The sequence below is a fragment of the Corythoichthys intestinalis genome, chromosome 8 (genome assembly GCF_030265065.1).
Source record: "Corythoichthys intestinalis isolate RoL2023-P3 chromosome 8, ASM3026506v1, whole genome shotgun sequence".
In the NCBI taxonomy this organism is placed as follows: Eukaryota; Metazoa; Chordata; class Actinopteri; order Syngnathiformes; family Syngnathidae; genus Corythoichthys; species Corythoichthys intestinalis.
The window spans coordinates 22,094,019-22,121,764 of record NC_080402.1 but is presented as its reverse complement, the minus strand read 5'-3'; the positions used below and the strand labels follow the sequence as shown (position 1 = coordinate 22,121,764).

At 39.6% G+C, this 27,746-nt stretch overlaps 2 protein-coding genes across 5 annotated transcripts in view; one reads left to right on the top strand and one right to left on the bottom strand.

The window, feature by feature from the left end:
• Positions 1-3: 3 nt before the first annotated feature.
• Positions 4-15,934, bottom strand: ndufaf5 (NADH:ubiquinone oxidoreductase complex assembly factor 5). 2 transcript variants are annotated; one of them, XM_057843629.1, is made up of 11 exons: positions 15,453-15,934; positions 14,970-15,010; positions 14,836-14,899; positions 4,605-4,652; positions 4,397-4,500; positions 4,279-4,318; positions 3,991-4,188; positions 3,846-3,906; positions 3,657-3,740; positions 396-478; positions 4-240 (listed from the first exon to the last, which is right to left on the bottom strand). In XM_057843629.1, exons 1-11 carry the CDS (start codon positions 15,648-15,650, stop codon positions 160-162), a joined length of 1,002 nt encoding a protein of 333 aa, XP_057699612.1. In that variant the 5' UTR covers positions 15,651-15,934; the 3' UTR covers positions 4-159. The 2 variants fall into 2 exon arrangements, with proteins under 2 accessions (XP_057699612.1, XP_057699613.1); XM_057843630.1 differs by lacking the exons at positions 14,970-15,010; positions 15,453-15,934 and having other exon boundaries at positions 14,841-14,897.
• A 7,558-nt stretch (positions 15,935-23,492) lies between these two features.
• The window catches only part of LOC130920113 (solute carrier family 22 member 7-like), a 42,545-nt gene continuing 38,291 nt past the window's right edge, over positions 23,493-27,746 (top strand). For all 3 annotated transcript variants that reach the window (XM_057843024.1, XM_057843023.1, XM_057843025.1), the window contains exon 1: positions 23,493-23,630. The gene's annotated coding sequence lies outside the window, so the exon portion shown is untranslated. The remainder of the gene's footprint in view (positions 23,631-27,746) is intronic.

Below are 27,746 nucleotides of genomic sequence, written 5' to 3'. Positions count from 1 at the left end.
ATGTTAACAAAGTCAAGTCACATTTATTTATATATTCCTTAATCAGTGTCTTAAAGGGCTTCACAAGCTTTATCCAACCATTTGAAACATCTTGTCCTTCAAGCTCCACTCATTTTTAATGTACATGCTGAATAAATATATATTTCCTTTGTGTGTGGTTCACTTGTCCTCATTGCTCTGGTTTATTTTGGACAAATCCCCAAAGGAGACGGTTGCAGAGCCTCGTTTGGCTGCTTTGGCCTGAAGACAAAAAACAGACAAAATCATCATGAACATGTTTTATTACATTTAGTGTGAATGCTTCAAAATAGTTTGATTTGGAAGTGGATTTGTCAAATGTTTGAGTTTTTTTTTATAGTGAAAACAAGGCATGTGACTTTATAGGAGCGTATTACCTGAGAGTGGTGAGGTTTCCAGCCAATCATGTAGAGGATGTCAAAGGTGGCAGGAACTGAGCCGTCCTTGTTACCGTACATTTCTGGCACAAACAAGTGTATGAATGAGACATTTGATTTATGCTGTCAATTACAATGCAAATGTGCTTGTTTGGAATCTTTTTGTGGATGATTGTCACTCTGTTGTCTTTGTTTTACTGTTCTCTAAGAGCACTTTGTAAACATGTGATTGAAGGTGACATACAAATACAGCTATTTCAATTATTTTAATCGTAGTACCATAGTGAGTTTTTCTACATATTACCTATTATAATCCAATCATAAGTATATGGTGACAAATATGTTCAACTTACATGTTATTAACACCCTATGACTCCTGCAATTTTCGTTGGTGTCAAGGGCGTAGGTTTGGTCTTAATATTGGTAGGGACGATAAACAGCATAACCTGCGTGTACACTTTTTGCTGGGGACGGGACATTAATAAGACAACATATTTGGTGAATGGTGGTCAGGGCTACATTTCTCACCAATATGAACCTAACTAACTGATAGGCTAAATGATTAATGCAAAATAAATCTGTATTGGCCTATACTATCTTTCACACTAACAACACTATAACTATTGTTAACTCTAGTCAAATAATTTTCTCCATCTTTTTTTGAGTGTTAAAGGCTAGTTAAGAGTAATGCGTTAGATTCTTCCACTTTAAGTAAATATTACTATTTGTTTGTATTGAGCCCATACATCTAAAAGTTTGTCATTTTTCACCTGAATCAAGAAAAAAATTCTTTCAAATAATGTTTTGAACAATATTCTTGAATTAAGAACATTTCTGACAAACAAGTTTTTCTTTTAAGATTAAATATACAAACTTTTACTTAAAATAAGTCTGTTAAGCTTATTTTCAGCTAGCTGTTTTTCTTATTTCAAGAAATCTCAGTGAGTAAAATTGACTTGAAGCACTGTAGCAGTATCAAAATTAGTTTAGTGTTCCCCACCTCCACAACATTGACGTCTTTTTACACTACTTACAGTGGCTGCTGCCGGCGGAAAAAAACTTATAATATCCCTCGTCCTTGAAAGGGGCAGGGGAGGCGGCATGTTGTATTTCTGTCAGGCTGTGAATATGTGTGTGTGTGTGGGGGGGGTCAAGTCATCAGTTGATCAAACGTGTGTTTGAGGGGAAAAAATGGACTGGCACATTCAGCGAGTGAAAAGGGGTCAGTATAAGTCTGAACATAATGTACTGTAATTCACGTAATAATGGTAGGATCAATTCTATCCTGACAACATATAGGAAGACAATCTAAATGACCTATATAATTGAAATCATTATATAATTGAATTAAGGTTGCTTAAAAGTTTGTGGGGATAATTTGAGCATCCTGAAAAGTTGGCAGTATTATGTCCCTCCGGTCCCTGTGCAAACCTACGCCCTTGGTTGGTGTACCCTCTGGTTTGAGATAGGTCTTGGCCAGTGTTGTCAGTAATGCGTTACTTAAGCCAGTAATCTGATTAAAGTTAGTTTCCTCGGTGCCTGTGCGTTACTATTTTGTTGTTGCCTCATACTGTATGTAGAATGAAGAATATTGTAGTCATGTACGAAGAGCATTTGAAAAGAAAATACTGCGTCTGAGTTTGGGAGTGACATCACATCTCACGTTTTCTCATCGGGGGGAAAAAAACTGGTCACGTGTATTACCATGCTGCCTGTGCGCGCGCTGTCTGCCACGGCGGTCAACAACATAGCCTGGCTAGTGGATACCTATCAGGATGCTAACAGTAAAGGAGCCGGAGAGATACAACAAACAGCTGCATTTGCTCAATGGAGACACAGCCATTACTTCACATATCCGTCCAGTAATGATGACAAAAATATGTCCGTGCGTTGCAAACTCTGCGCTGGCTCAGAAAGACTGTTGACCGCTAAAAACTCGACATCCAATTCAACAAGGAAGCACTTGGAATTACAGCACAACGCGAAAAAACTCGAAACACAAGGCGACACGTAACGAGACAGCCAGCACTTCTACATTTTGTAACCAGCCTTTATAATATGTGTAATTATGTACATTTTATAGTTAGAGTTTGTAATCATAGGCGAAGTTTTACATTTGTGGGACTGGGGGAAAAGCATGTTGAAGACTGAAACAAAAGTCAAAAGTTTGGACACACTTCATGATTTTTTCGTTTTATATATTTTCAGTACTATTTTATATTCTCACTGAAGACATCAAAACTATGAACGAACATGTGGAATGGCAAAAAAAAAAAAAAAGTGAAATAACTGAAAACAGGTTTTGTGTTCTACATTCTTCAAAGTATCCACCTTTGAGGTGTCTCCAAACTTTTTGCCAATACTGTGTACATATATATATATATATATATATATATATATATATATATATATATATATATATATATATACACATCTTGACACTGTTCGACTTCAATCAACTGTTCAAGATGTTGTTGGCAGTGTTTGAAAGCTTAGGTTTAAAGAAATTCTAAATATCCATCTTGCCTCCTCTGGTGTAGTTTTGGCTAAGCAAAGCAAAGGATAGTCTCCAAGGTGCTAGTCACATGATCTGTTCGAAAAATGATTTTGACCCATTATGAAAACTTTACGTTGTAGGATTTTTGTTCATTTAATTCATTTTTGTTGTTTGTTTTATTGCTTTACAACTTTTAGAGACAACATTTTAACGGCTAGGTCTTTATTTCAAAGGGGAAGTTCAGAATTTTTTTAATTTAGGCTTAATCTTGAAGTTAGCGAGGGTTTAATTAGTCGTTGGAGTTGATTTAAACACATTTTGTGCAGTTTGTCAGTTATTTGTTAGTTTTAGGGCTCCGGAATGGCTAAGCTACTGCGAGTCAATGGCGGTCGACTAATTAAACCCCCGCTAACTCAAAGATTAAGCCTTATGTGAAAAACTCAATTACACGCGATGACATTTTTCTGTTATTTTTATGTTGAGGCAGCAAAAGGAAAAAAATTGGTAAAAAGTAACTGAGAAGTTACTTTTAAAGTAACAGTTACTTTGATAATAAAGTAATGAGTAAAGTAACTAGATTACTTTTTTTAGGTGTAATCAGTAATCACATTACTTTTTTGAGTAATCCGTGACAACACTAGTCTTGGCCTCAGATAGCGTGGTTTTGAGCCCATTTGGTAGTAGGACAAATTAAACAGCGCAGTATAAAGACAGCATTACTGTCAAGCTTATCGAGCTAGATGTTGCTCTTCACGGGGATGTACCTTTATAAACAGCTGCAGCTGCCAAAATGGTGTCTCGGTGCAACATGGATCTTCGGTTCCAAGCACAGTTACTCTCACCCATACCTGATATACAAACACACTCACATTAGGAATAGTGACACAGCTTTTTTCAATTATGGGCAGTCTAAACATGTGAAGTGTGGGCAGGAAGTTGTTTTGAACCCTTGCCTTGTAAGTCCACCATCACTTCCATGATGCCCGGATAGTTGACTTGCACCTCATCAATATCCTGAAACCACACATGTGTCATGATGCACTCTACAGGCTTTAAATCATTTCACATGTCATAGTGGGCAAGCTTCTCACTATATACCACGGTGAGCATGTTGAATCCAGCCTGCCCGAGCAGGTTTCCCACATCTGTTACGGCAGTGAAGGGTGAGATGTGTGGAGAGAATCCTCCCTCTCGCTCAGTCTCAGCAAGCTGCAGCGAGCAGCGCAGTTCATACAAAGTATCCCCGCCAGCCATTGCGCCGATGAACACCCCATCCGGCTTCAAGACATAGTGGATCTGAAGAAGACAATCAGTTGAGTGATCATCTAGATGTAGGATGTAGTTCAACTCTCTAACAAGAGACTTTGTGTTGATCTCATCGCTGACCTGTCTTAGTGCAGCGGGCAGGTCGTTGGTCCAGTGCAGACTGTGAGTACACAAAGAGCATAGGCACAGGTCAGCAAAGCAAGCACGCGTGCTCCAAGCGACAATGTCCACTGTTCACCTCATGCTGCTGAGAACCAAATCGAATGTGTTCTCCCGTAAAGGAAGAAACTCCTCATCGGCCACCAGCGCGTGACACTTCATTTCACCGCCGACATTCTGTCTCTGGTGACAAAAGTATTGGGGCAAGAGCACAGGAAGTGACATGTCAAATCAATAGAGGCTTCCTGCCCACATGTCTGGACAGAGTGGCATTGATGAACACATACCAGGGTCGCCTCAGAGATGTCCGTCAAAAACAAACGCTCCACCACATCCTAAACGACAAGTGGCAATCAAACTAATGACAGTGGCATGATTAATGAATGATGAAACCTACTAGTATTTGACTTTGTTTCAAAAATAGTTTCATAATTACTACGGTATTATTATTATTATTATGGCTTCTCCCTGCTTTTGACGGGGGCGGACGTGTTTCATCCTTGCTCCTGCTTTCCCTGCTATCTGCTATCTTTGTCAGTCGACAAGTATGTCAGCTGTTTTTTGTATTTTTTCCTCTGTGGACCAGCTTTTTGTCGGACTCTCTACACGAGAACATGGATTTGATTAGTTGGTTCCTCAGCGCTATTGACAAGATTGTTTCAACAAGACACGGCGCCCCAGGAGAGCCGTCCTGCTCGGATGGGACTTTTGCGGTCCGCTACGTGAGGGACTTATGGGAGCACTGGAAGCCCGCTTGTCTCACAGTCCTATCCTTGGAAGACATTGAGGATATTTGGCTGTTTGGCGTGACGGTCGTAGGGTTTCTTCTACTTGGCTTGGGAGTAGGGGTGTGACTAAATATCAAAATGGTGATACAGTGGGGTAAATAAGTATTTAGTCAACCACTAATTGTGCAAGTTCTCCCACTTGAAAATATTAGAGAGGCCTGTAATTGTCAACATGGGTAAACCTCAACCACGAGAGACATTCATTCATTCATTTTCCATGCCGCTTATTCCTCACGAGGGTCGCGGAGGTGCTGGAGAGACAGAATGTGGAAAATAAACCCAGAAAATCACATTGTTTGATTTTTAAAGAATTTATTTGCAAATCATGGTGGAAAATAAGTATTTGGTCAATACCAAAAGTTAATCTCAGTACTTTGTTATGTACCCTTTGTTGGCAATAACGGAGGCCAGGCGTTTTCTGTAACTCTTCACTCTTCGCTTGGTGTAAAGAAATCAACTATCGGAGCAATTATTAGGAAATGGAAGACCACAAGACCAATGATAATCTCCCTCGATCTGTGGCTCCATGCAAGATCTCACCTCGTGGCGTCGAAATGATAACAAGAACGGTGAGCAAAAATCCCAGAACCACACGGGGGGACCTAGTGAATGACCTACAGAGAGCTGGGACCACAGTAACAAAGGCTACTATCAGTAACACAATGCGCCGCCAGGGACTCAAATCCTGCACTGCCTGACGTGTCCCCCTGCTGAAGCCAGTACACGTCCAGGCCCGTCTGCGGTTCGCTAGAGAGCATTTGGATGATCCAAAAGAGGACTGGGAGAATGTGTTATGGTCAAATGAAACCAAAATAGAAATTTTTGGTAGAAACACAGCTTCTCGTGTTTGGAGGAGAAAGAATACTGAATTGCATCCGAAGAACACCATACCCACTGTGAAGCATAGGGGTGGAAACATCATGCTTTGGGGGTTTTTTTCTGCAAAAGGACCAGAACGACTAATCTGTGTAAAGAAAAGAATGAATGGAGCCATGTATCGAGAGATTTTGAGTGAAAATCTCCTTCCATCAGCAAGGGCATTGAAGATGAGACGTGGCTGGGTCTTTAAGCATGACAATGATTCAGAACACACAGCCAGGGCAACAAAGAAGTTGCTTCGTAAGAAGCATTTCAATGGCCTGGAGGGGCCTAGCCAGTCTCCAGATTACAACCCCTTAGAAAATCTTTGGAGGGAGTTGAAAGTCCGTGTTGCCCAAACACAGCCCCAAAACATCACTGCTCTAGAGGAGCTCTGCATGGAGGAATGGGCCAAAATACCAGCAACAGTGTGTGAAAAGCTTGTGAAGAGTTACAGAAAACGTTTGGCCTCGGTTATTGCCAACAATGGGTACATAACAAAGTATTGAGATGAATATTTTGGTATTGACCAAATACTTATTTTCCATCATTATTTGCAAAGAAATTCTTTAAAAATCAAACAATGTGATTTTCAGTTTTTTTCTTTTTCCACATTCTGTCTCTCGTGGTTGAGGTTTACCCATGTTGACAATTACAGGCCTCTTTAATATTTTCCAAATGGGAGAACTTGCATAATTAGTGGTTGACTAAATACTTATTTGCCCCACTGTATGTCGTGATATTTTGTATCCCAAAAGGTTATCAATGTGCTCCTGCCAAGAATCGAGATATCATTTTAAAAAGGTGTCAATGTCTAAAAAAAAAAAAAAAAAAAAATTAAAAAGGAACCAACAAGTTGCTACCAAAATCTTCCACCATAATAGTGTCTCAGTTAACTCTAAGGGTGCATTGACGGTGCTCGACGCCCAATCCATTTAGACTGGGAACGTTCTTTCATTCAAAACCAGAGCATTCACAGTCATTCTTTTCAATTTTCAGGGTATTTACAGGTCACTTTTTGTTCATTTTAGGGCATTTACGGGTCATTTCCTGTTGAATTTGAGTCACTGCCTATTCATATGGGTGATTCCCAGGTCATTTCCTGTTCGGTAACGCAAAATAAACAGGAAGTGACCCATAAAATACCCCAAAATCAACAGCAAGCAACTAACATCAACAGATAAATGATCTTAAATGGCCCAAAATTACCTCATTGCCTGGCGTTGGCCGCCACTGATGGCCGTAGACATTCAATCCGTTTGAAGTGGGAGGGGTGGCAGTGAATGAACAATCATTCGCTGCCACCCTCCCAGTTCAAATGGAGTAGACGTTCAATCCGTTTGAAGTGGGAACGGTGGCAGTGAATGATCATTCATACGCTGCCACCCTCCCAGTTCAAATGGATTGGACGTCTGCTAGTGATAAATTCATTCCAATTCACAGCAGAAGCTTGTTTTTCTGTTTATTAGGTATTTGTAGAATATCCTATAATTATTTCCTGAGCAATGTATCGATAATTGTTGTATTGCCATATCGTCAGATCATCATTATCGTGAGCTTTGTATCGCAAATCGTATTGTATTGTGAGGTACCAAGAGGTTCCCACTCCTACTTGGGAGGTACACCACTGTACCGGCAAGTTTCCATGACGGTAGCTTTCAAGGAAATTGACAAATTGACCACTGATCAAACAGCGCTATTCAAGGCTTCGAAGGACTTATTCCGTGTCCAGGGAAGGGTGGAAAAAAGTCCAGCCCTCATCGTGATGAGTTATTCAACGCTTCGGAGGTTGGAAGCCCGGAATAGGAACTTATTCCGTGCGTGCACGGTTCAGTCTGGTGAAGGTTGGAGATGGGTGGATGCCATGGAGCACCAGCTGGCAGCCATCCATCACACAGTACGCAGAACTGTGATGTAATGGATGGTACAGAGGAATGTGTAGTCCATGACGTTTTACCTTCAAAAAACAAAATCACACAGGACTTTTGTCTCTTTATGGCAGAGGCCACTGTTGTAGAGACAGTCAAGGTAGAGTGTGTCTTTTGGTGAAAAGATCACAGATGGGAGCTCTTGGAGCCATAACATACCAGCCTTGCAAGGCCGCTGTGCCAATAAAAATTATAATAACTATTGTTTTAACTAACCTTGAGAACGATAAACCGATACGACCGGATATCCGGTTTTACAGGTGAGAGATACAGCTATATCAATAGTAAACTTACCATTCGACAGTAATTAGCCATTATATATTCAATGTACCGATAGTAGAGATAGAATTCGGCTATCGCGAGCACAAGAATCGGCTTCTAATGCCTAGTTCAATGAATTGCTTAATATGATACCAATTAAGCTTTTACTTCACATGCTGCGCTTGTGTCATTCACCACACAGCGCACTTAGATTGAGACCGCACGCATATAATATGGACAAGCACCACTCACAGTGGTGGTTGCCTCAACTTCCCATGCATTTCGGCAGAACCGCTACTAGTCGCCGTCATTACCCGATCGTCACAGGCGTGTCATAACAACGAGAGCTAACAAAACCACTGTAACGCACGCTCCGTAGCGTTTTCTTCACAGCCCAAAAGGAAACTAGTAGGGCCAACGAAGCAACATGCTAAAACAATGGACAGTTTGAGCACCGACGCCAGCAACGTGCAGCGATTGATTTTCAACGCACCCAGGAAAATAAAAGTCGGACTTTGAAGTGATGAAGGGAGCCAGATCTGTTCGCATGGGACAGAGCTAGTGTAAAGTGTGGAGCCGTACAGAGATCGTGAGTTTTTAACCCTGAAAAATAACTCACTACAATGGTGGAAAGGGCAGCGCGACACTCTGGAGATTTTGTTTCCACGAAACACAGTCTAATTAAACATGAACATGTGGATTAGTTGATCTTCCTCAAGAAAAATCTGCCCTTCAAAAAAGATACGGACAGTGATGAGGAATAAAAAATGTGGAAGCACAGGCATAAGTGAATGACTTTGCTGTGTATTAGGTTAAAGAGCATATGACACGAGAAAAAAAGTCTTAAATGGCATTATTATGTGAATTAGAATCATATTTTGAGACGATTCGACTATATACAACAATTTAGCAAAGCACAGATGACGAGAAATTAGTCTTTTAATCTGCCGGTTAGCCACGCCTACCATTATAGGGCTTTAGCGTCCCCAAAAGGTGGATGACGTCAGCGGTAGACTGGGCTCATCGGTTTTACTATTCAGCCCATTGAGGGGGAATTATTCAGAACGAGGAAAACGCGACGAAGAGAGCCGCAAAATGTCATTGTTTCAGTCTCTCTATTCCAATATTTTTACAGGATATTCTTTTTATCCAAGTATTTTTTCCCCAATAGCTATATAAATGGCTTGAGAAGGACCAGTCAGCCCGTCGAGGGGGAACTATTCACAACGAGGAAAACGCGACGAAGAGAGCGGCAAAATGTCATTGTTTCTGTCTCTTTACTTCAATATTTTTACAGGATATTCTTTTTATCCAAGTATTTTCCCCAATTGCTAAATAAATGGCATGGTCATGACAAATAACAGTCTTGTGCTGAATGGAATATGAAATAATAAAAATGCATTTATTCGGGATGACATGGCAAAATTACTCCATAATGGTCAAAACTGTCGACTTCACCTTTACTGTCGCACCTCCCGAACGATATTTTATGACACCTAAATCGAACATATGTCATTTCCCTTCCCCGGCTTCGGAGAATGTAAACAAACCAGAAGGCGTGACAGCTAGCCAACATGCTAACCCGAACCGAGTGATGTTTCAAAGTCTTCGAAACGGAAAATCACACATAACTATCCTGGATTATTTGACATGACGACCCGGTTGTCGACTGTCGTCGTGGATCTGCAAACCGCCCGGCGGGGAGCAATTTACAGTTCGTTCCCCGGAGGAGGGTGGCTGGAGTTGTTGTGCAGCTAACGTGCTGCTGCCAATGAGCATTAGGAGAGCTTTTTACATGCCTATCAAGGATCAAACGTAAGTAGTCCTTCATTTAAAGGAAGTTTGTAGTGTTTACTTTGTAATCGCTGTATTCGTATTTGACATAATACAAAACAAGATGTTTACTCACTTCCTCGTAAGTCCAATGGTCCCACAGTAAATATCCACGGTGAATGGGAACCTTTTGAAACTCCAAAAAGGCGCATACGCCTCTCCCTCATACAGAATGATCTTTCTGCAGCCGTTTGGCTGGCGTGATGCGAAAAATAAACGTATTAATCCGCAAAATCAGCTGAATCCTTCGTCCTCATACACAACAGTACACTGTAGCGTGAAGAGGACGTCTTCTACCGTACACGTCACAGCGCCCTCCTTCTCAATGCAAGACCGAAGCCGGAAGTCGCTCATTTTCATGGTGCGGGATTCAAAAAACTAAATAAAAATAGCGATTGCTTCCACACACATCCAAGCGGTCCATATCATTCAGGGGCATAAAAAACCGCGTGTATTATGAAATAAACATGCTTTTTCGTGTCACAGCCACTTTAAAGTAATGATTATTGACCTGTCTGTCTAAAATGCCATGTTTTTATTCCCCTAATTATACCAGTGGTAAAGCATAATTTATTATAAATAACACTAGCAGGTTTAATTCTTTTTTTCTAGAGCTGCTGCATATAATTAATATTTTTTGTTTGTACTGTAAGATGTTTACGTTGAAAGTTTGCACTTAAATTACTTACCTCTTTTGTTCAAAACACTAGGAAATACAGTAATTGAATAACTGCACTTTATTGTTGTCTGTCACTGGAGTTTTATTATCAATCCCATCCAACAAAATGACGGTCATTTAGTAAGCCTTATTTTTTTCTTCATAAAAAATAAAACATAATATTGGTATGAAATTTTGTTGTTTAATTTTGCTATTAGAAATGTGGTCTTTTTTATATGTTTAAAATATTGTACGCTCGGCCTTAGAAATGTATCGTTTTTTAATCGAATCGTAACCTGTGTATCAAGATACATATCGAATCGGCTTCATGCCAGAGATTCCCATCCCTAGTTTTAAGTCACGCAAACTTCGATTTTCATTTTCAGTCTCTATGTCTTCCGAATGCCAATTGACTGTTTTGCGAAGCAGCTCCTAATGCCTTACTCAGACTATACGATTTCAGGCCGATTCTAGCACGTGAATCGTTGACTGTCGAGGCAGACATTTTGATGTGTGTTTGTGTGTGGGGGGGGTCACGACGCATCGTGTGGTTTGACATAACCACAGACTGTCTCGGACGTCTCGCGACCACATCGCAGGAAGTTTGGTGAGTTACAATTTCATGACACACTGGAAGTTTGGCAACGGGCCCGGTGATGTCACGCACTGTGACCTAATACGAATGGCGACCTATCACTTAAAATAATTTTACGAATTTTATTCAAACGAAAACATTACGAGGGGTTTTAATATCAAATTATTTTAACTCATACTAACATTTATCTTTTAAGAATTACGTGTCTTAAAGATCGAGGATCCCTTTAAATGGGCCAAAGGTCACTATGTCTTTTGGTCATAGTGTTAAATCAGTTGAACAGTCAAGCAGTACTCACGTCGCCCACTATGAACGGGAGAGGACTGCAGCGGTGACCTCATGGGAAGGTGAGCCGTTTGCCTTCGCAGACAAGTTTTGCTTCTGCAGGGAAACTGTAAATTATTTAAGTTTCAAACTTCTCCTTCTTCACTTCCCCATAAGTGGGCGACTTACCCAGTGATATAGGGTACAAGGGTAAGAATGCATTGTTTAGAGGAAGGCCGATAGGATCACAGGGCGCCACGTACCCACAGAATGAGCCCACGGCTGACATCGGCGTCTAGACCGGAGGTGCACGAGAGGCCTTCTCCTCGGGACACCTGCTCTACACGTCATCTCACCATTACATGTCCTTAGTCTGCTAATATGTTTACGAATGGAGTATATAAGGAATGGGCCTGGCTGTAGGATTTTACTAATACTTCCGCTATCATGGGCTAATGCGGGGTAAGGGAACTATCAGCCAGATATCTGTAACTGTCGATTGCTTTGTCTCTGGAATCAATATACTTGGATCAAATTGCAACTTCTGGTCTGTGTCTCTTCTTTATCAGATTGGCATTTAATTATTAGTATATGCCTTCACTGGGTAAACAAACACGACAAAAGTATTAATTATTAAGGAATTAAGTATATACCCTACCCACCGACGTCACAAAGTCACGTGATCGCTGTATTGTTCCGCCCCCTTGTCCGTCATTTTGTGTCTGTATTATCAATGGTCTCAATTGATCGAGCAATTTATAATGCATTTCATGGAAGACCCGGTGCTTTCGGATGCCGTAAACTCACTGGATGCGTTGCATAAAAGGCGTTATGTGGAAAAGCTTCAGTTTATCCATTCGCCAGATCCATATTTGATGCCTAAATCGATGTTTTTCGACCCGCTGTCTTCGCCGTATTTGCCTGACATCTGCTAGCTACCCTGATATTTACAACTATCTTGTCCACACAAAATCAGCCTATTCTCACGAAAGTTTGAAAAACTTTAAGAGCTTGGAGGCTTATAAATACTTCGTTGCTGGTTGGGTGAAACAGGTCCTCGTCCACGAAAATTTGGCAGGAATCTATCTTGTGCTTGGAAAGGTGAGTTACGAAATTTTCAATTCAAAATCTTTTCTTCTTGCTAACATCCACTGTCAAGTCTAATGTATTTCATGTCATTTGTCAATGGAGCTAGAGCTTTTAATGTTTATATGGTTTAGCGATAGCACTCTCACTACATACATACGTGTATGTTGTCGGCGATTAGCCTAGCAATGATCTTAATTGTGGTTGTCAGCCCAAAACCCTCTAAATATATATTAAATGCATCTTACCAGATATAAAATGACTACTACATAATCTGTGATAATCGTTTGGAGCCCAGTTTTCTCGTCGAATTGCAGCAGCCCATCTCGCTCTCTCCTCTCCGGGTCTCTCGGAATGCGGTAGAACTTCAAGTCTCTCCGTCTATCTTCTGTGTTATTGCAACCGACCGCCACACACGCCTTCACCATTTTGATTATTAATGTTAACGAGCAGAAAAACACGCCGTAAATAGGAGGAATGTACGTAGCCGTAACAGGTAAACACGATGTGTTGACGGACAATTGGGCGGCACCAGTCAGGAGGATGGAGGTGTGACGTCACGTGGGTAGGGTCTATTGACATAAGTAATACTGTTTGCCCTTTGGCATTTTATACCTTAAATTCCTAACACAAGACACACTTCACAATCATGACACAATGTCGTGTAATCTGACACTGTGATCATCGGGCAAAAGTGAAAAGAAAAAAAAAAAAAAACATGTAGTCTGGGGATGGAAAAAAATCGCATTCAGCCTGTGAATGAGCTTGCATATCACCTGAGTGCTGACAGTAGTGCTGCAAGGATTAATCAATTAAAAGATTCGAATTAAATTTTGCTGCTTCGAGTATATGTTTAATTAGAATAGTGTCGTAATGGTTTGTTTTGAAAGTGTTTGCACTTAATTTTATTGATTTGGGTGGATAGACTGCCCTCTAGTGGCAACAGTGAATATGAAATAACTCATTTCACATGGCTGAATCCAGCTGCTCCCTGTTAAGACCAACATAAGCTAAGTTTTTGTTTGAGCTAATGTTTTTTTTTCACTGAATTCATAATTTAGTTTATAGGTATATTTATCCGTTTTTTTTTTTTTTGTGGGAATATGTATTTGAACCATTAAGAGCCCTGTAAAAAAATTTTGCATTTTATAGCATTTAAGCTAGCGTACTTTTGCTATGTAAGTTAGCCAATTGTTCTTTTTTATACTTAGATCCTCATTTATTTATTTTTTTCATACCATTTGAGGCTCAGCTCATGTGTTTTAATTTTTATGTTCCTTATCCGATTACTCGATTATTAGAACTAACTAGTTCATCAATTTTTCGACTACTAAAATAATTGATAGCTGCAGCCCTATTTAACAGTAGGAGTGGGAACTTCTTGGTACCTCACGATACGATACGATTTGCGATACAAAGCTCATGATAACGATAATCTGACGATATGGCGATGCAACGTTTATCGATACATGGGTCAGGAAATCATTCTAGGATATTCTACAAACAACTAATAAACAGAAAAACAAGCTTCTGCTGTGAATTGGAATACGTTTATCACTAGTAGAAATCCAATCCATTTGAACTAGGAGGGTGGCAGCCAATGAACATTCGTTCATTTGCTGCCATCCCTCCCACTTCAAACGGATTGAACGTCTATGGCCGTCACTGGCAGCCAATGCCAGGCAATGAAGTAATTTTGGGCTATTTAAGATCATTTACCTGTTGACTTTCAATTACTTCCTGTTGATTTTGGGGTATTTTATGGTTCACTTCCTGTTTATTTTGAGTTATAGAACAGGAAGTGACCTGGGAATGACCCAAATGACTAGGCAGTGACTCAAACTCAACAGGAAATTACCTGTTAATTCTCTGGAAATCGGAGAGAATGACTGTGAATGCTCTGGTTTTGAATGAACGAACGTTCCCAGTCTAAATGGATTGAGCGTCGTGCACCGTCAATGCAGCCTTACACAATTATGGTGGAAGACTTTGGAAGCAACTTGTTGGTTCCTTTTTATTTTAATTTTTTTTAAGACAGTGACACCTTTTTAAAACGATACCTCGATTCTTGGCAGGAGCATATCGATAACCTTTTGGGATACAAAGTATCACGATATATCACCATTTCGATATTTCGTCACACCCCTAGTTGACAGCCTTGCCCATTCCCTCAGTCAAGGGGAAAACTTCACCAGGACAATTAAGTAAGAGTTTGACATGGTTAAATCATGAATATTTGTAGCATACCTTACTTAAATGCTGTGCAATGTGACCTCGTCCAGCACCAATCTCTAACGCCAGAGGAAAGGTCCTGAAAGACAAACACAAAATGATGCACAGTGGTTGTGCATGGATGATGGCTACAGACATCAGGAAATCACCTGGCTACGTCATACACACGGTCCGCCAGTCGACTGCCAACCTGGGCAAACACACAATACTGTATTATTTGAATTGTAATTTCAAAGTAGACGACATGGCTCTGGAATAAAGGTCTTGTTTAAAATTCATTGAAAATTGCTTTTTTTCCCTCCATTCTTCAATTTTCTTAAGACTGATCTGAGTGATCAGTCATGACAAAATTAATCGTTCAAATGCGGCGGGATTTTGTTTGATTTTAAGAGTTTACAACATGACAACATTAGCACTAGTTGGTAATTACTTAGTATGATGAACATTTTTAAATAACAGTGACTTTAACAGGGAAATTAAAAACTTTTACAACCCAGGGTGTATTCATTTGCTTTGCTGTTTAAAATATTGGCCTTGGGCATGGGAAGTATTGTTTGGGCGCGGCATTTCATCGTATTAACTCTTGTATGCACGATTTTTTTTGGGGGGGGGGGGGGGGGGTTGTTACTCACCTCTTCCCTGAGGTAGTCGTACTTCCGGGTTTCGTGACCTGAACCCGCCCATTCCTTCTGTTTTTTCTTCATGTTTCTGTCGAACACGTTCGGAGTTCCACCGCCTCCAGACCGAGACATCTTCCTGCTGGCTTCGGCCACCCAGCAGCGGGTCGCTGAGGCCCGCAAGAAACACCACGATAGTCGCCCGCCGTTCATTCCAACCTTCGCGGTCCGCTAAGGCGAGCGACCAAGACCAGACTGTAGATATAACTTACATAAAGCTAGCAGTCTCGAGCGCTGTGTGAGCCGTAATGGACAAACGTCATCTCTCATCGGCCATTTTGAGTCAGTACTTTTTTCGATAAACATAATATTAAAATCAACGTAGCGTGTACTTGCACTTGATTGACTGATTTATAAACGACTTTATTGAACATTATCACATTTTCTCAAAATACAACCTGAAGCCTAGGCAAGTTTCTACAGTTTCTTAACCGTTTGTAAATATGAAAATAACTGAAAAGTTAAGAGGATATATATTAGGATATCCTTTTTGAAAGAAGAGCAAAAGTTTTTTTTTTCAATGGAAATAACATTAAACTAATCAGGAAAACACTGGGTAGAAGAGCCAAAAAAAATTCTCGAGTCAGAGTAGCGTTACTGCACAACAATTTTACTAAAAAGTAGTCATTCAAAAAAATGTACTAAAGTACAAGTAAAAAGGTATTTGGTGAAAAGAATACTCAAGTAATGAGTAACATTGTGAGTAACTGCTTAAGATGCTGGATTTTTTTTCCCTCAGCACAATGTTATGTATGTAAACTGTCATTATTATACTGTACTATAAGATATTACATAACCAGAGAAATGCAATAACAAAAAACATTTTATTCCGGCAAGAGATTTTTTTGTATTTAATTTTTAATTTTTTAAATTTTTTTTACAGAAATTAAGCATGATTCGTCCAAAAAGCATGAGTGTCCTCTAGTGGAGAAAACATATTTCCTACTGTGTAACTAAAAGGATCATACACTACCATTCAAAAGTTTGGGGTCACTTAGAAATTTCCTCCTTTTTGAAAGCAAAGCACAGTTTTATTTTTTTCAATGGAAATAACATTAATCAGGAAAACACTATACATTATTAATGTCGACTATTCTACCTGGAAACGTCCGGTTTTGATGCAATATCTAACTAGTTTTGTAAAGAGGCCCATTTACAGCAAACATCACTCCAGTGTTCTAATGGTACATTGTGCTTGCTAGTTGCCTTAGAAGGATAATAGATGATTAGAAAACCTTGTGCAATTATGTTGGCACAGCTCCAAACATTTTAGGTGGTTAGAGAAGCTATAAAGCTGATCTTCCTTTGAGCTAGTTGGGTATCTGGAGCATTACCTTTGTGAGTTTGATTAAACTCTCAAAATGGCCAGAAAAAGACAACTTTCGCGTGAAACTTGACAATCTGTTCTTAGAAATGAAGGCTATTCCATAAGAGAAATTGCGAAGAAATTGAACATTTCCTATAGCACTGTGTACGACTCCCTTCAGAGAGCAGCACAAACAAGATCTAACCAGAGTACAAAGAGAAGCGGGAGGCCCCACTGCACAGCCGAGCAAGAAGACAAGTACATAAGACTGCCTAGTTTGAGAAATAGATGCCTCGCAGGTCCTCATCTAGCAGCTTCATTGAATAGTATCCGTAAAACGCTAGTGTCAATGTCGACAGTGAAGAGACGACTCCGGAATGCTGGCTTTCAGGGCAGTGTGGCAAAAAATAAAAAATTTTTAAAAAAAAGCCATATCTGAGGCTAATAAAAGGAAACAATTAATATGGGCAAAAGAACACAGACAATGGACAGAGGACGATTAGAAAAAAACTTATGGACAGACGAATCATAGTTTGAGGTGTTAGTACTTTGGATCAAAGAGAAGAACATTTGTGAGATGCAGAACAACTGAAAAGATGCTGGAAGAGTGCCTGATGTCATCTGTATACAGTGATCCCTCGTTTTTCACAGTTAATGGTGAGCAGAACCCACGATAAGTGAAAAACCGCAAAGTAGCACCCCCCCTTTTTTTTTTTGTTCAATATATTCATTCAGATTAAGCATTGGAAAGAGATACATATGTTTTTTCACTTTTTTCCCCAAAAATATAATTTCAAAAAACTATTATGTATTTTAATGATTTTTAAGCCCTTCAAATGTAATAATAAGTTTTAAACATGTTACTGTCCCAGCGAATTATTTTTTAAGAGAAGGATTAAGTAGAAAAATGCTTTATTAAATGCTTCATTGAGTGAGTCCACTCAAATCTGCTTAAGCTGTTCACTTACAATGAGTTGACGCAGCAACTGTTTAACAAGTTAAATGATGATTAACACATGTGGCGCTTTGAAGCTTCGGCTTCCAAGCATCTGTGGAAAGATCAAACATTAAACATCTGTCAATCATCCTTAACTTTAATAGGCAACTTGAGTGCACTGCCTGACGAACAAAGAGCAGTAGGAGGGAGAGTGAGACTACATCATGAATACATAATCTGTATTTAATCATTTATTTTATAATTGGGGGGGGGGGGGGGATCCGCGATGGACTGACGGCGCAAAGTTTGAGGCGCGAAGTAGCGTGGGATCACTGTAGTGCCCTGCGATTGGCTGGCAATGAGTTTAGGGTGTACCCTGCCTCCTGCCAAAGTCAGCATAGATAGGCTTTAGCTTCCTCGCGACGATAAGCAGTTCATAAGATGAATGAATGATTATTACTAATAATAAATTGTTGGAATTGAAAATCGTTTCCCATCGGAGTTTATCCAATTGGCTGGTTGAAAATGATTACAAATAATTGTATTCTGATTTAATTCTGATTTAAGTGCAACCGTGTCGGGCAGGGCAAGCCCCTTGGTAACAATGAAAACGGTTGGCAACAGTGAACAATTTATTTTAGTGGATTTATTTTGACAAAAATAAAACTGGCTTCATTCAAAACTTCATAAAGTTGTTGGGGGAAAATTTGAAGAAAAAAAAAACGTGAAAAGAAAAAGAGGAGAAAAAAAAAAGAAAATACCAATTTTGCACGTTCAGTTCAATCCTTTAAAACAGGGGTGTCCAAACTTTTTGCCAAGGGGGCCAGATTTGGTGTGGTAAAAATGTGGGGGGCCCAACCTTGGCTGACGTCCTTTATGTAGAACAATATATTTAAGCAAATTTTAGCAAGCAATTCTGTGTGTCACTTTTGCTTTATTATTTTTTTAAATTAATAATTTCAACAATCTCGCAACTACCCTTCTTGGCGTTCTCTGTCGACTCTCGGGCTCTTGCGAAATACTGTGAAATGCTGTGAAATTAAACTAGCTTCAAGTTGTTTCAATTTCTTGCTATGTATCTTCCCTGTAATCTTGTCGTACATGTCAGCGAGTCTTGTGTGGTAATATCGCCTTACATTGAACTCTTTAAAAACAGCGACTGTCTTTTTGCAAATGCGGCAGAAAGTTGCTGCATATTTTAGTGAAGAAATAGTCCAATTTCCACCTATCCTTGAAGCGTGGGCTGTCGCACTCACCTTTTTGTTGTTGTTGATTAGGCCATTTTAGAAAATTGGGAGTAAAGGGTCACATGGGGTAATGTTACTTAGAGTGCTGCTGCCTTTTCGTGGGTAAATGAGGAGCAGCATTTAGTCTGTAAGATACTTCATATGTTGGTAGCAGTACTGCTGACCTTTTTATTAAGTCTGTGTGTGAGCCAACATTATTGATTTTATGACAGAGGCTGGGGGCCGGATGAAATTTGACCACGGGCCGCATTTGGCCCCCGGTCCGGACTTTGGATATGTCTGCTTTAAAACTTACTCAATTTGACAGCTACTTAACTTTGCCGGTGGCTTAATTAAAGGGAAACTCAAACAGGAAAGCTTGATTTAAAAGGTGAGCTGCTTAAAAGAGAACTCGACCAAACAGGAGTTGACAAAACCCTATCACTCCAGGTGGCCACTGCTAAGCACAGCAAAGGGTTAACACATTTAACACAATTGGCACAAGAAATATAAAAGTACCTCAAACGCAGCCAGCTCAACTAAAATGCTGGTTCTCAGCAGGTTTCAACAGGTCTCGTGTCAAAAGCAAAAAGCAACTTGTTTGCTGCCAATTTATAGCGCAGGATGGAGGAGTGGCAGTGGCAGGGAAAATTGGGCACCCTAACTTTCCACCTTGTTACATAAGCCTTACTCAGATCTCCACTTCACAAACTGTGGACTTTTGTATATACTGCACGTTCCAAACACGTTACAAACAGGTACATTGAAATTTTGGCGTGTTCCCTTGAGACTCGTATAACCTAATTGCTGCAAACCCTGAAATCATGTTATCAAATTATTCCCCCCCACCTCCACACACACGCACACAACCTACTACTAAGCCCGGGAATGTGATACCGTACAGTCCCAGACAAGTCTTGTCGCTTATCCATTTTGTAGAAACATTTGCTAATAACCTGACTTTAAATTATTCAATTGGTTTCAGAAATGGCTCATATGAAAGATAACACCCTCCCAAATGATGTTGAATGTACAAAAATATATTTGTTTCCCTGAAAAAAGATTTATCATTTAATGAAGACATAAAGGTCAAATTGTAGCAAGACAAAAGTTTTGTCGCCTACAGAAAGTAGTGTGAAAATTGAACAAAAAATGTACTTCAAATACAAAATATGTTACATAACATAAGCGAATTAAGTAGTGGTGCTGTCGGATCCAAATTTAATATTTTGTATGACTTCCATGGGCTTCGGCAAGGATTCATACAATTTATTGATGAAGTCATCAGGAACATCAAAGAAAGCAGTCTTGCATGCCTCCTGGAGTTCATCAACATTCTTGGGTTTCGTCTTCCATGCTTCCTCTTTCATCCTACCCCAGACATGCTCAATGATGTTCATGTCTGGTGACTGGGCTGGCCAGTCCTGGAGGATCTTGATCTTATTTGCCTTGAGGAACTTTAAGGTAGAGATTGAAGTATGCGATGGAGCACCATCTTGCTGCAGAATTTGTCCCTTTTTATGGTTAGGAATGTAAGAGGCAGCCAAGATTTGTTGATATTTCAGACTATTTATGTTGCCTTCCACCCTGCAGATCTCTCGCACAACCCCATACTGGATGTAACCCCAGACCATGATTTTGCCGCCACCAAACTTCACTGTTTTCTGAGTGAATATCGGATCCATGCGGGCTCCAGTAGGTCTCCTGCAATATTTGCGGCGACTGTGGTGTAATTCAATGGAAGATTCATCTGAAAAATCCACCTTTTGCCACAAAACTGGGAAATTTGGTGGTGGAAAATCAAGTCTGGGGTTACATCCAGCATGGGGGTGTGCGAGAGGTCTGCAGGGTGGAAGGCAACATAAGTAGTCTGAACATATTCTGCAGCAGGATGGTGCTCCATCGCATACTTCTATCTCTACCTCAAAGTTCCTCAAGGCAAAGAAGATCAAGATCCTCCAGGACTGGCCAGCCTAGTCACCAGACATGAACAGGATGAAAGACGAAGCATGGAAGACGAAACCCAAGAATGTTGATGAACTCTGGAAGGCATGCAAGACTGCTTTCTTTGATGTTCCTGATGACTTCATCAATAAATTGTATGAATCCTTGCCGAATCGCATGGATGCAGTCCTTCAAGCCCATGGAAGTCATACAAAATATTAAATTTAGATCTCACAGCACCACTACTTAATTCGCTTACAGTGGGGCAAATAAGTATTTAGTCAACCACCAATTGTGCAAGTTCTCCTACTTGAAAAGATTAGAGAGGCCTGTAATTGTCAACATGGGTAAACCTCAACCATGAGAGAGAGAATGTGGAAAAAAACAGGAAATCACATTGTTTCATTTTTAAAGAATTCATTTCCAAATTAGAGTGGAAAATGCGTATTTGGTCACCCACAAACAAGCAAGATTTCTGGCTGTCAAAGAGGTCTAACTTCTTCTTACGAGGTCTAACAAGGTCTAACGAGGCTCCACTCGTGTTTTAATTCATTATCGGTATAAAAGACACCTGTCCACAGCTCAGTCAGTCACACTCCAAACTCCACTATGGCCAAGACCAAAGAGCTGTCGAAGGACACCAGAGACAAAATTGTAGACCTGCACCAGGCTGGGAAGACTGAATCTGCAATAGGTAAAACACTTCGTGTAAAGAAATCAACTCTTGGAGCAATTATTAGAAAATGGAAGACATACAAGACCACTGATAATCTCCCTTGATCTGGGGCTCCATGCAAGAGCTCACCCCGTGGCGTCAAAATGATAACAAGAACGATGAGGAAAAATCCCAGAACCACATGGGGGGACCTAGTGAATGACCTACAGAGAGCTGGGACCACAGTAAGAAAGGGTACTATCAGTAACAAAATGCGCCGAAAGGGACTCAAATCCTGCACTGCCAGACATGTCCCCCTGCTGAAGCCAGTACACATCCAGGCCCGTCTGTGGTTCGCTAGAGAGCATTTGGAGGATCCAGAAGAGGACTGGGAGAATGTGTTATGGTGAGATGAAACTAAAATAGAACTTTGTGGTAGAAACACAGGTTTTCGTGTTTGGAGGAGAAAGAATACTGAATTGCATCCGAAGAACACCATACCCACTGTGAAGCATGGGGTGGAAACATCATATTGTGGGGCTGTTTTTCTGCAAAAGGACCAGGACGACTGATCTGTATAAAGGAAAGAATGAATGGGGCCATGTATCAAGAGATTTTGTGTGAAAATCTCCATCCATCAGCAAGGGCATTGAAGATGAGACGTGTCTGGGTCTTTCAGCATGACAATGATCCTAAACACACAGCCAGGGCAACAAAGGAGTGGCTTCGTAAGAAGCATTTCAACGTCCTGGAGTGGCCTAGCCAGTCTCCAGATCTCAACCCCACAGAAAATCTGTGGAGGGACTTGAAAGTCCGTGTTGCCCAACAACAGCCCCAAAACATCACTGCTCTAGAGGAGATCTGCATGGAGGAATGGGCCAAAATACCAGCAACAGCGTGTGAAAAGCTTGTGAGGAGTTACAGAAAACGTTTGGCCTCCGTTATTGCCAACAAAGGGTACATAACAAAGTATTGAGATTAACTTTTGGTATTGACCAAATACTTATTTTCCACCATGATTTGCAAATAAATTCTTTAAAAATCAAACAATGTGATTTTCTGTTTTTTTTTTTCTCCCACTTTCTGTCCCACATGGTTGAGGTTTACCCATGATGACAGTTACAGCCCTCTCTAATATTTTGAAGTTGGAGAACTTGCACAATTAGTGGTTGACTAAATACTTATATTGCCTCACTGTATGTTATGTAACATATTTTTGTATTTGAAGTACATTTTTTGATCAATTTTCAAAACTTTTGTCTTGCCAAAAATTTGATCTCTATGTCTTCATTAAATGATAAATCTTTTTTCAGTGAAACAAATATATTTTTGTACATTCAACATCATTTGGGAGGGTATTAGCTTTCATATGAGCCATTTCTGAAACCAATTGAATAATTAAAAGTCAGGTTATCATCAATTCTTTCTGCAAAATGGATAAGCGACAAGACTTAATAGGAACCCGGGCACAACGTGAGTCATAAATACAGATTGGTGATTTTCTCCATAGATATCATATATAAGACTAGTACTGTAATATGCATATTGAGCCAATGGAAATAAGCGTCATCACTTGTCGGCCATTTTACGTCGGGGCCATTCGAGAAATAGTATCACATTAACGCTGTGTGTGTACTTTGAATTAACTATAGAATGCTAAAATTTGAACCGATTTTCAAACGGCTTGGTTTTTCATTAAATGCTCAGTCAGTAAATTTATCGCATACTAAAAAAAAATTTTTTTTTCTTCAAAATAATTTTTAAATCATAGCGATGTCAAGGCGGTTTGTTGTAAACTGTTTATAAATCCGTCAAGAATTTAGGTCTCCGATGCAAGATGGCGGTCAGGTAACTAGGCCAGCGCACTAACACATCTAGCCTCATAGATATATGATATCTATGATTCTGTCTGTTACCAAACTCTCGATGCGCTTCCTGAGTGAAAACACATTTACACATCCTTTCCTGAACATAATGTGCATGCGAACACTAACGTTCATATTTCTCACAGGACTATATTCATTGCGAATAGCCCACTCAGCAGCTCCCTGATTTGCTACAACTGGTAACTATTCAAATGCTGACAAATTATATTTCTCTTATGTCGATATTATATTCAAATTACACTAATACTGATTTTTCAACAAGCACTTGTGCTATTAATCTGGTATTTATAAAGATATCTCCGTGCAAGTACTGTTTGCATTGACGTTTAACATTGCTTTTGTGTCAAAATTGTATTCAGTAATAACTGAAATGCATATTTACATCATTATGAATGCCGATTTCCACTTCAGAAAATATCAAGTGGAAAACGAGAAGCCTAATTTAGCTCTTCGTTTGGACTGTTCGCTCTTCCTGAATGGAAGCGCTCAACAACATTTAACAAGCGCTCCAAAGAATTTCGTGCCAAATAAATATTTGGCCAGTATTCTTGTCGCAAGTGGCGTTGCGCTTAGGCTGGAAAATGCATTGAGCAGGCATGAGGCATCCTTACTATACGTTTCCCAGCCATTTTTACGCTCATGGAATGCGCCTCCGCCTTCGCCCCCTGCTGCTCTGCGTCGCCGTCTGCAATCGGATGAAAAAAGGGGCGCTTTACTTATGTAGCCACAAACTGGAGTCTTCATATATGTGGTGTCGCAATAAACATATTTGTTTTATTTGATGGATTTGCACAAATAAGTTTTTCATAGGTGAGGCATATACTGTACTTCACTATGGGTGAAGTTACAAATATAGATACTGAAATATAACTCTTCTTCAGGGGTTAGGGGGTCTCTTAAATTAGATTTTCATGTAGATTATAATTTTAAAAATTGCATGCTGATTCCAAAATTGCAGTCATCTTTTTTTCTAGCACACTTTTTCACCCCAAAATACTTACTACAGCGCTGGGCAAAAGTATTGGCAGCCCTGCAATTCTGTCAGATAATGCTCAATTTCTCCCAGAAAATGATTGCAATTAGAAATTCTTAGGTATAATATCTTCATTTATTTTGCTTGCAATGAAAAAACACAAAATTGGAAGAAAAAAAAAAATTAAATCGTTATCATTTTACACAAAACTCCAAAAATGGGCCTGACAAAATTATTGGCACCCTTTGAAAAATTATGTGATGCTTCTGTAATTTATGCAATTGACAGCACATAACAGGTGGTGGAGATAACTGAATCACACTTGCAGCCAGCTAAAATGAATTAAAGTTGACTCAACCTCTGTCCTGTGTCCTTGTGTCCACATTGAGCATGGAGAAAAGAAAGAAAACCAAAGAACTGTCTGAGGACTTGAGAAATAGTGGAAGTCAACCTTCCACTGAGAAAACCAGTTCTTCGTCCCATCAGATCGAGGGCTTGCAGTTAAAAGAAATGGATTAAGCCTGTATATTGGGAGCAAACCAGTCCAAAACATGGTCTAAAAAGCCACTTTCCCTAGATTTAATCAGCGTACGAATATAGGGCATTGCGTTTCTTTACCTTCGCCGAACCCCTTAAACTTACTCGCCAAACCCAGGTTAAGAACCACTGGTCGAAAGGTTGTGCTACCAAGTATTAGGCTGACGGTGGTGTAAAATGATAATGATTTTTTTTTTTAATTCATTCTCTTTTGAGTTTTTTTCATTGCAAGCAAAATAAATGAAGATATTACTACCAAAGCATTTGTAAGTGCAATCATTTTCTGGGAGAAATTCAGCATTATCTGACAGAATTGCAGGGGTGCCAATACTTTTGGCCAGCACTATATGTTGCTACTACTGGGGCACAGTTAATTACAATAGCCATATTCTTAACAAGTATGAACACATCCCTCGAATACACCATTTTTTTTTTTTTATTAGGATCTCTCTACGAATAACGAAAGCGTACTTATTTTTGTGAGTCTTCTCAAAAAGACAACTAAATGAGTGACTGTTTGAGTCTGTCTAAAAACATGACGTGATACAGAAAAACTGAGACCAGGTTTGGATTCTGCACCCAAAAATGTGTTAAAATACAGCTGTAAGAGATTATTGCTAGTCCCTCTCAGTTCAAATGGAGTGGATGTCTATCGCCCTCAATGGCAGTGAATGAGATTTTTTTTTTTTGTGTGATTTTTTTTTATGTTAGTACTGTGTATTCTAGAGTGTTTTTTAACACTTCTTCTTGGCCACTCCTCCATGAGGCCCAGCTCATTTAATGTAATCCTATAGAAATACTCCACTCACTGCTGTGGAACCCTAGGGTCCTCATTGTTATGGTTGATCTCTGGACTGCCTCTCTGATTTATGCCCTCCTCGACTTTCAGTGAATCAGGCATGCCAATTGGCAGGTTTGTTGTGAGGCTGGAGTCTTCCCATTTCATAGTGGCGGATCTGAATGTTCTTTTGGAGAACACAATTTTTTATTTTTTTTATTTTAATCAAACAAAGACTTGGTTTCTTAAAAACTTGATCTGTGACTTTTTTTGGCTTTTTTTTTTTTTTTTTGTCTTTAAACAACAGTACCTCTTGTTTTGGTTGGGCAGCCATTGGGGCCTTTCAGAAAAGGTGTACTGCATTGGCCCGAATATAAGACGGCCCTGATTATAAGACGACCCCCTCTTTTTCGAGACTCAAGTTTGAAAAAAGACTTTTTGAACACCAAATTAATTTTTATACAGAAAGTAATTACAGTACATCTGAAACCAATGATCATAACAATATATTTGAGAGAAAAAGCATGTTATTTTGCCTCATTCAAATCTTAATATCTGAACATATAAATATGTAAACTAAAATGCAATCACATTCGTAAATGAATGGCTTCTGGTTTTTGAAATGTAAATAAATCAATCTATTGTGATAAAACAACAAAATTGCAATAATTGCATTAACCATCAAAGTGAAGTCTAACTGTAACTGTAGTCTTGAAACAAATCTGAATAAGGAAAACATGGCAATCAAATAATGCAAACTGGTTAAACTTGAGAGTAGCAGAGATCTGTCATGACAGAACATCGCTTCAATGATATCTGGCGCCATCTAGCGTCGTGAATGGGTATAATGTCTAGTCCGCGAATATTAGACGACCCCCACTTTTTCAGTCTTATTTCAATGCAAAAAACACCTTCTTATATTCGGGCCAATACGGTATATTGAATAATCATGCAATAAAACTTCCTATGGGTTGATCTAATTTCACTAAATGTGAAACCTTTGAAGAGAATTTGATATAATCAAACGTTCATCACAAAAAATGTTGAATAAATGTTCACATCTTGTAAGAAAAAGATTACTTTGTACCAGTGGTGGATAGTAAAGCGTTACATTTACTCCGTTACAGTTACTTGAGTAAGTTTTTGAGAAAAATGTACTTCTAAGAGTAGTTTTACTAAGCCATACTTTTTACTTTTACTTGAGTAGATCTGTGAAGACAAAACGTTTCTTTTACTCCACTACTTTGGGCTACACTAGTCGTCACATCTTTCCCCTTTATGCTACACATTAGATTTTCCTTTTTTGTCAGATATGCCAACAGTGGCTCTACCGGTTTCACCAATGAGACGTCTCAGCAATAGTCACATGACTCCATTATACCAATCAAACTCAAGCTTGCCATTCTATGATCGTGCCGGCCTGTTCAATCACGTGGCGCCGTCAACATGGCTCGAAAGCGTGGATTTTAATCTCTCTACCAGTTTTTATCTGGCACCGATTGACCACAGAAAACCGGATATACACTACCGTTCAAAAGTTTGGGGTCACCCAGACAATTTTGTGTTCTCCTTCAAACGTCACACTTTTATTTTTAAAATGAGTTTCAAAATGAATAGAAAATATAGTCAAGACATTGACAAGGTTAGAAATAAGGGTTTATCAAAGAATTTTGCAACAATTACAGCTTTGCAGACCTATTGTGTACTAGCTGTTAATGTGTTGAGGGGAAAGAAGATAAGAGTAACTTCACTCCACGCATCGAGAAGAATCTTCCACCAGTTGGATTGGCTTGATGGGCGCTTCTTGCGTACCATACGGTCAAGCTGCTCTCACAACACCTCAGTGGGGTTGAGATCTGTTGACTGTGCTGGACACTCCATTCCAGATAGAATACTAGCTAACTGCTTCTTTCCTGAATAGTTCTTGCATAATTTGGAGGTGTGCTTTGAGTCACTGTGACAATTGTACAAGTTCTCCTACTTGAAAATATTAGAGAGGCCTGTAAT

Excerpts from the sequence above, each read along its gene's own strand:
- ndufaf5 (XM_057843629.1), bottom strand. The coding sequence starts at position 15,650 with ATGAACGGCGGGCGACTATCGTGGTGTTTCTTGCGGGCCTCAGCGACC. Across the intron at positions 3,907-3,990 it reads GATTCAACATGCTCACCGTG|GATATTGATGAGGTGCAAGT; the intron begins GTATATAGTGAG and ends GTGTGGTTTCAG. Across the intron at positions 3,741-3,845 it reads AGTGATGGTGGACTTACAAG|GTATGGGTGAGAGTAACTGT; the intron begins GCAAGGGTTCAA and ends TTTGTATATCAG.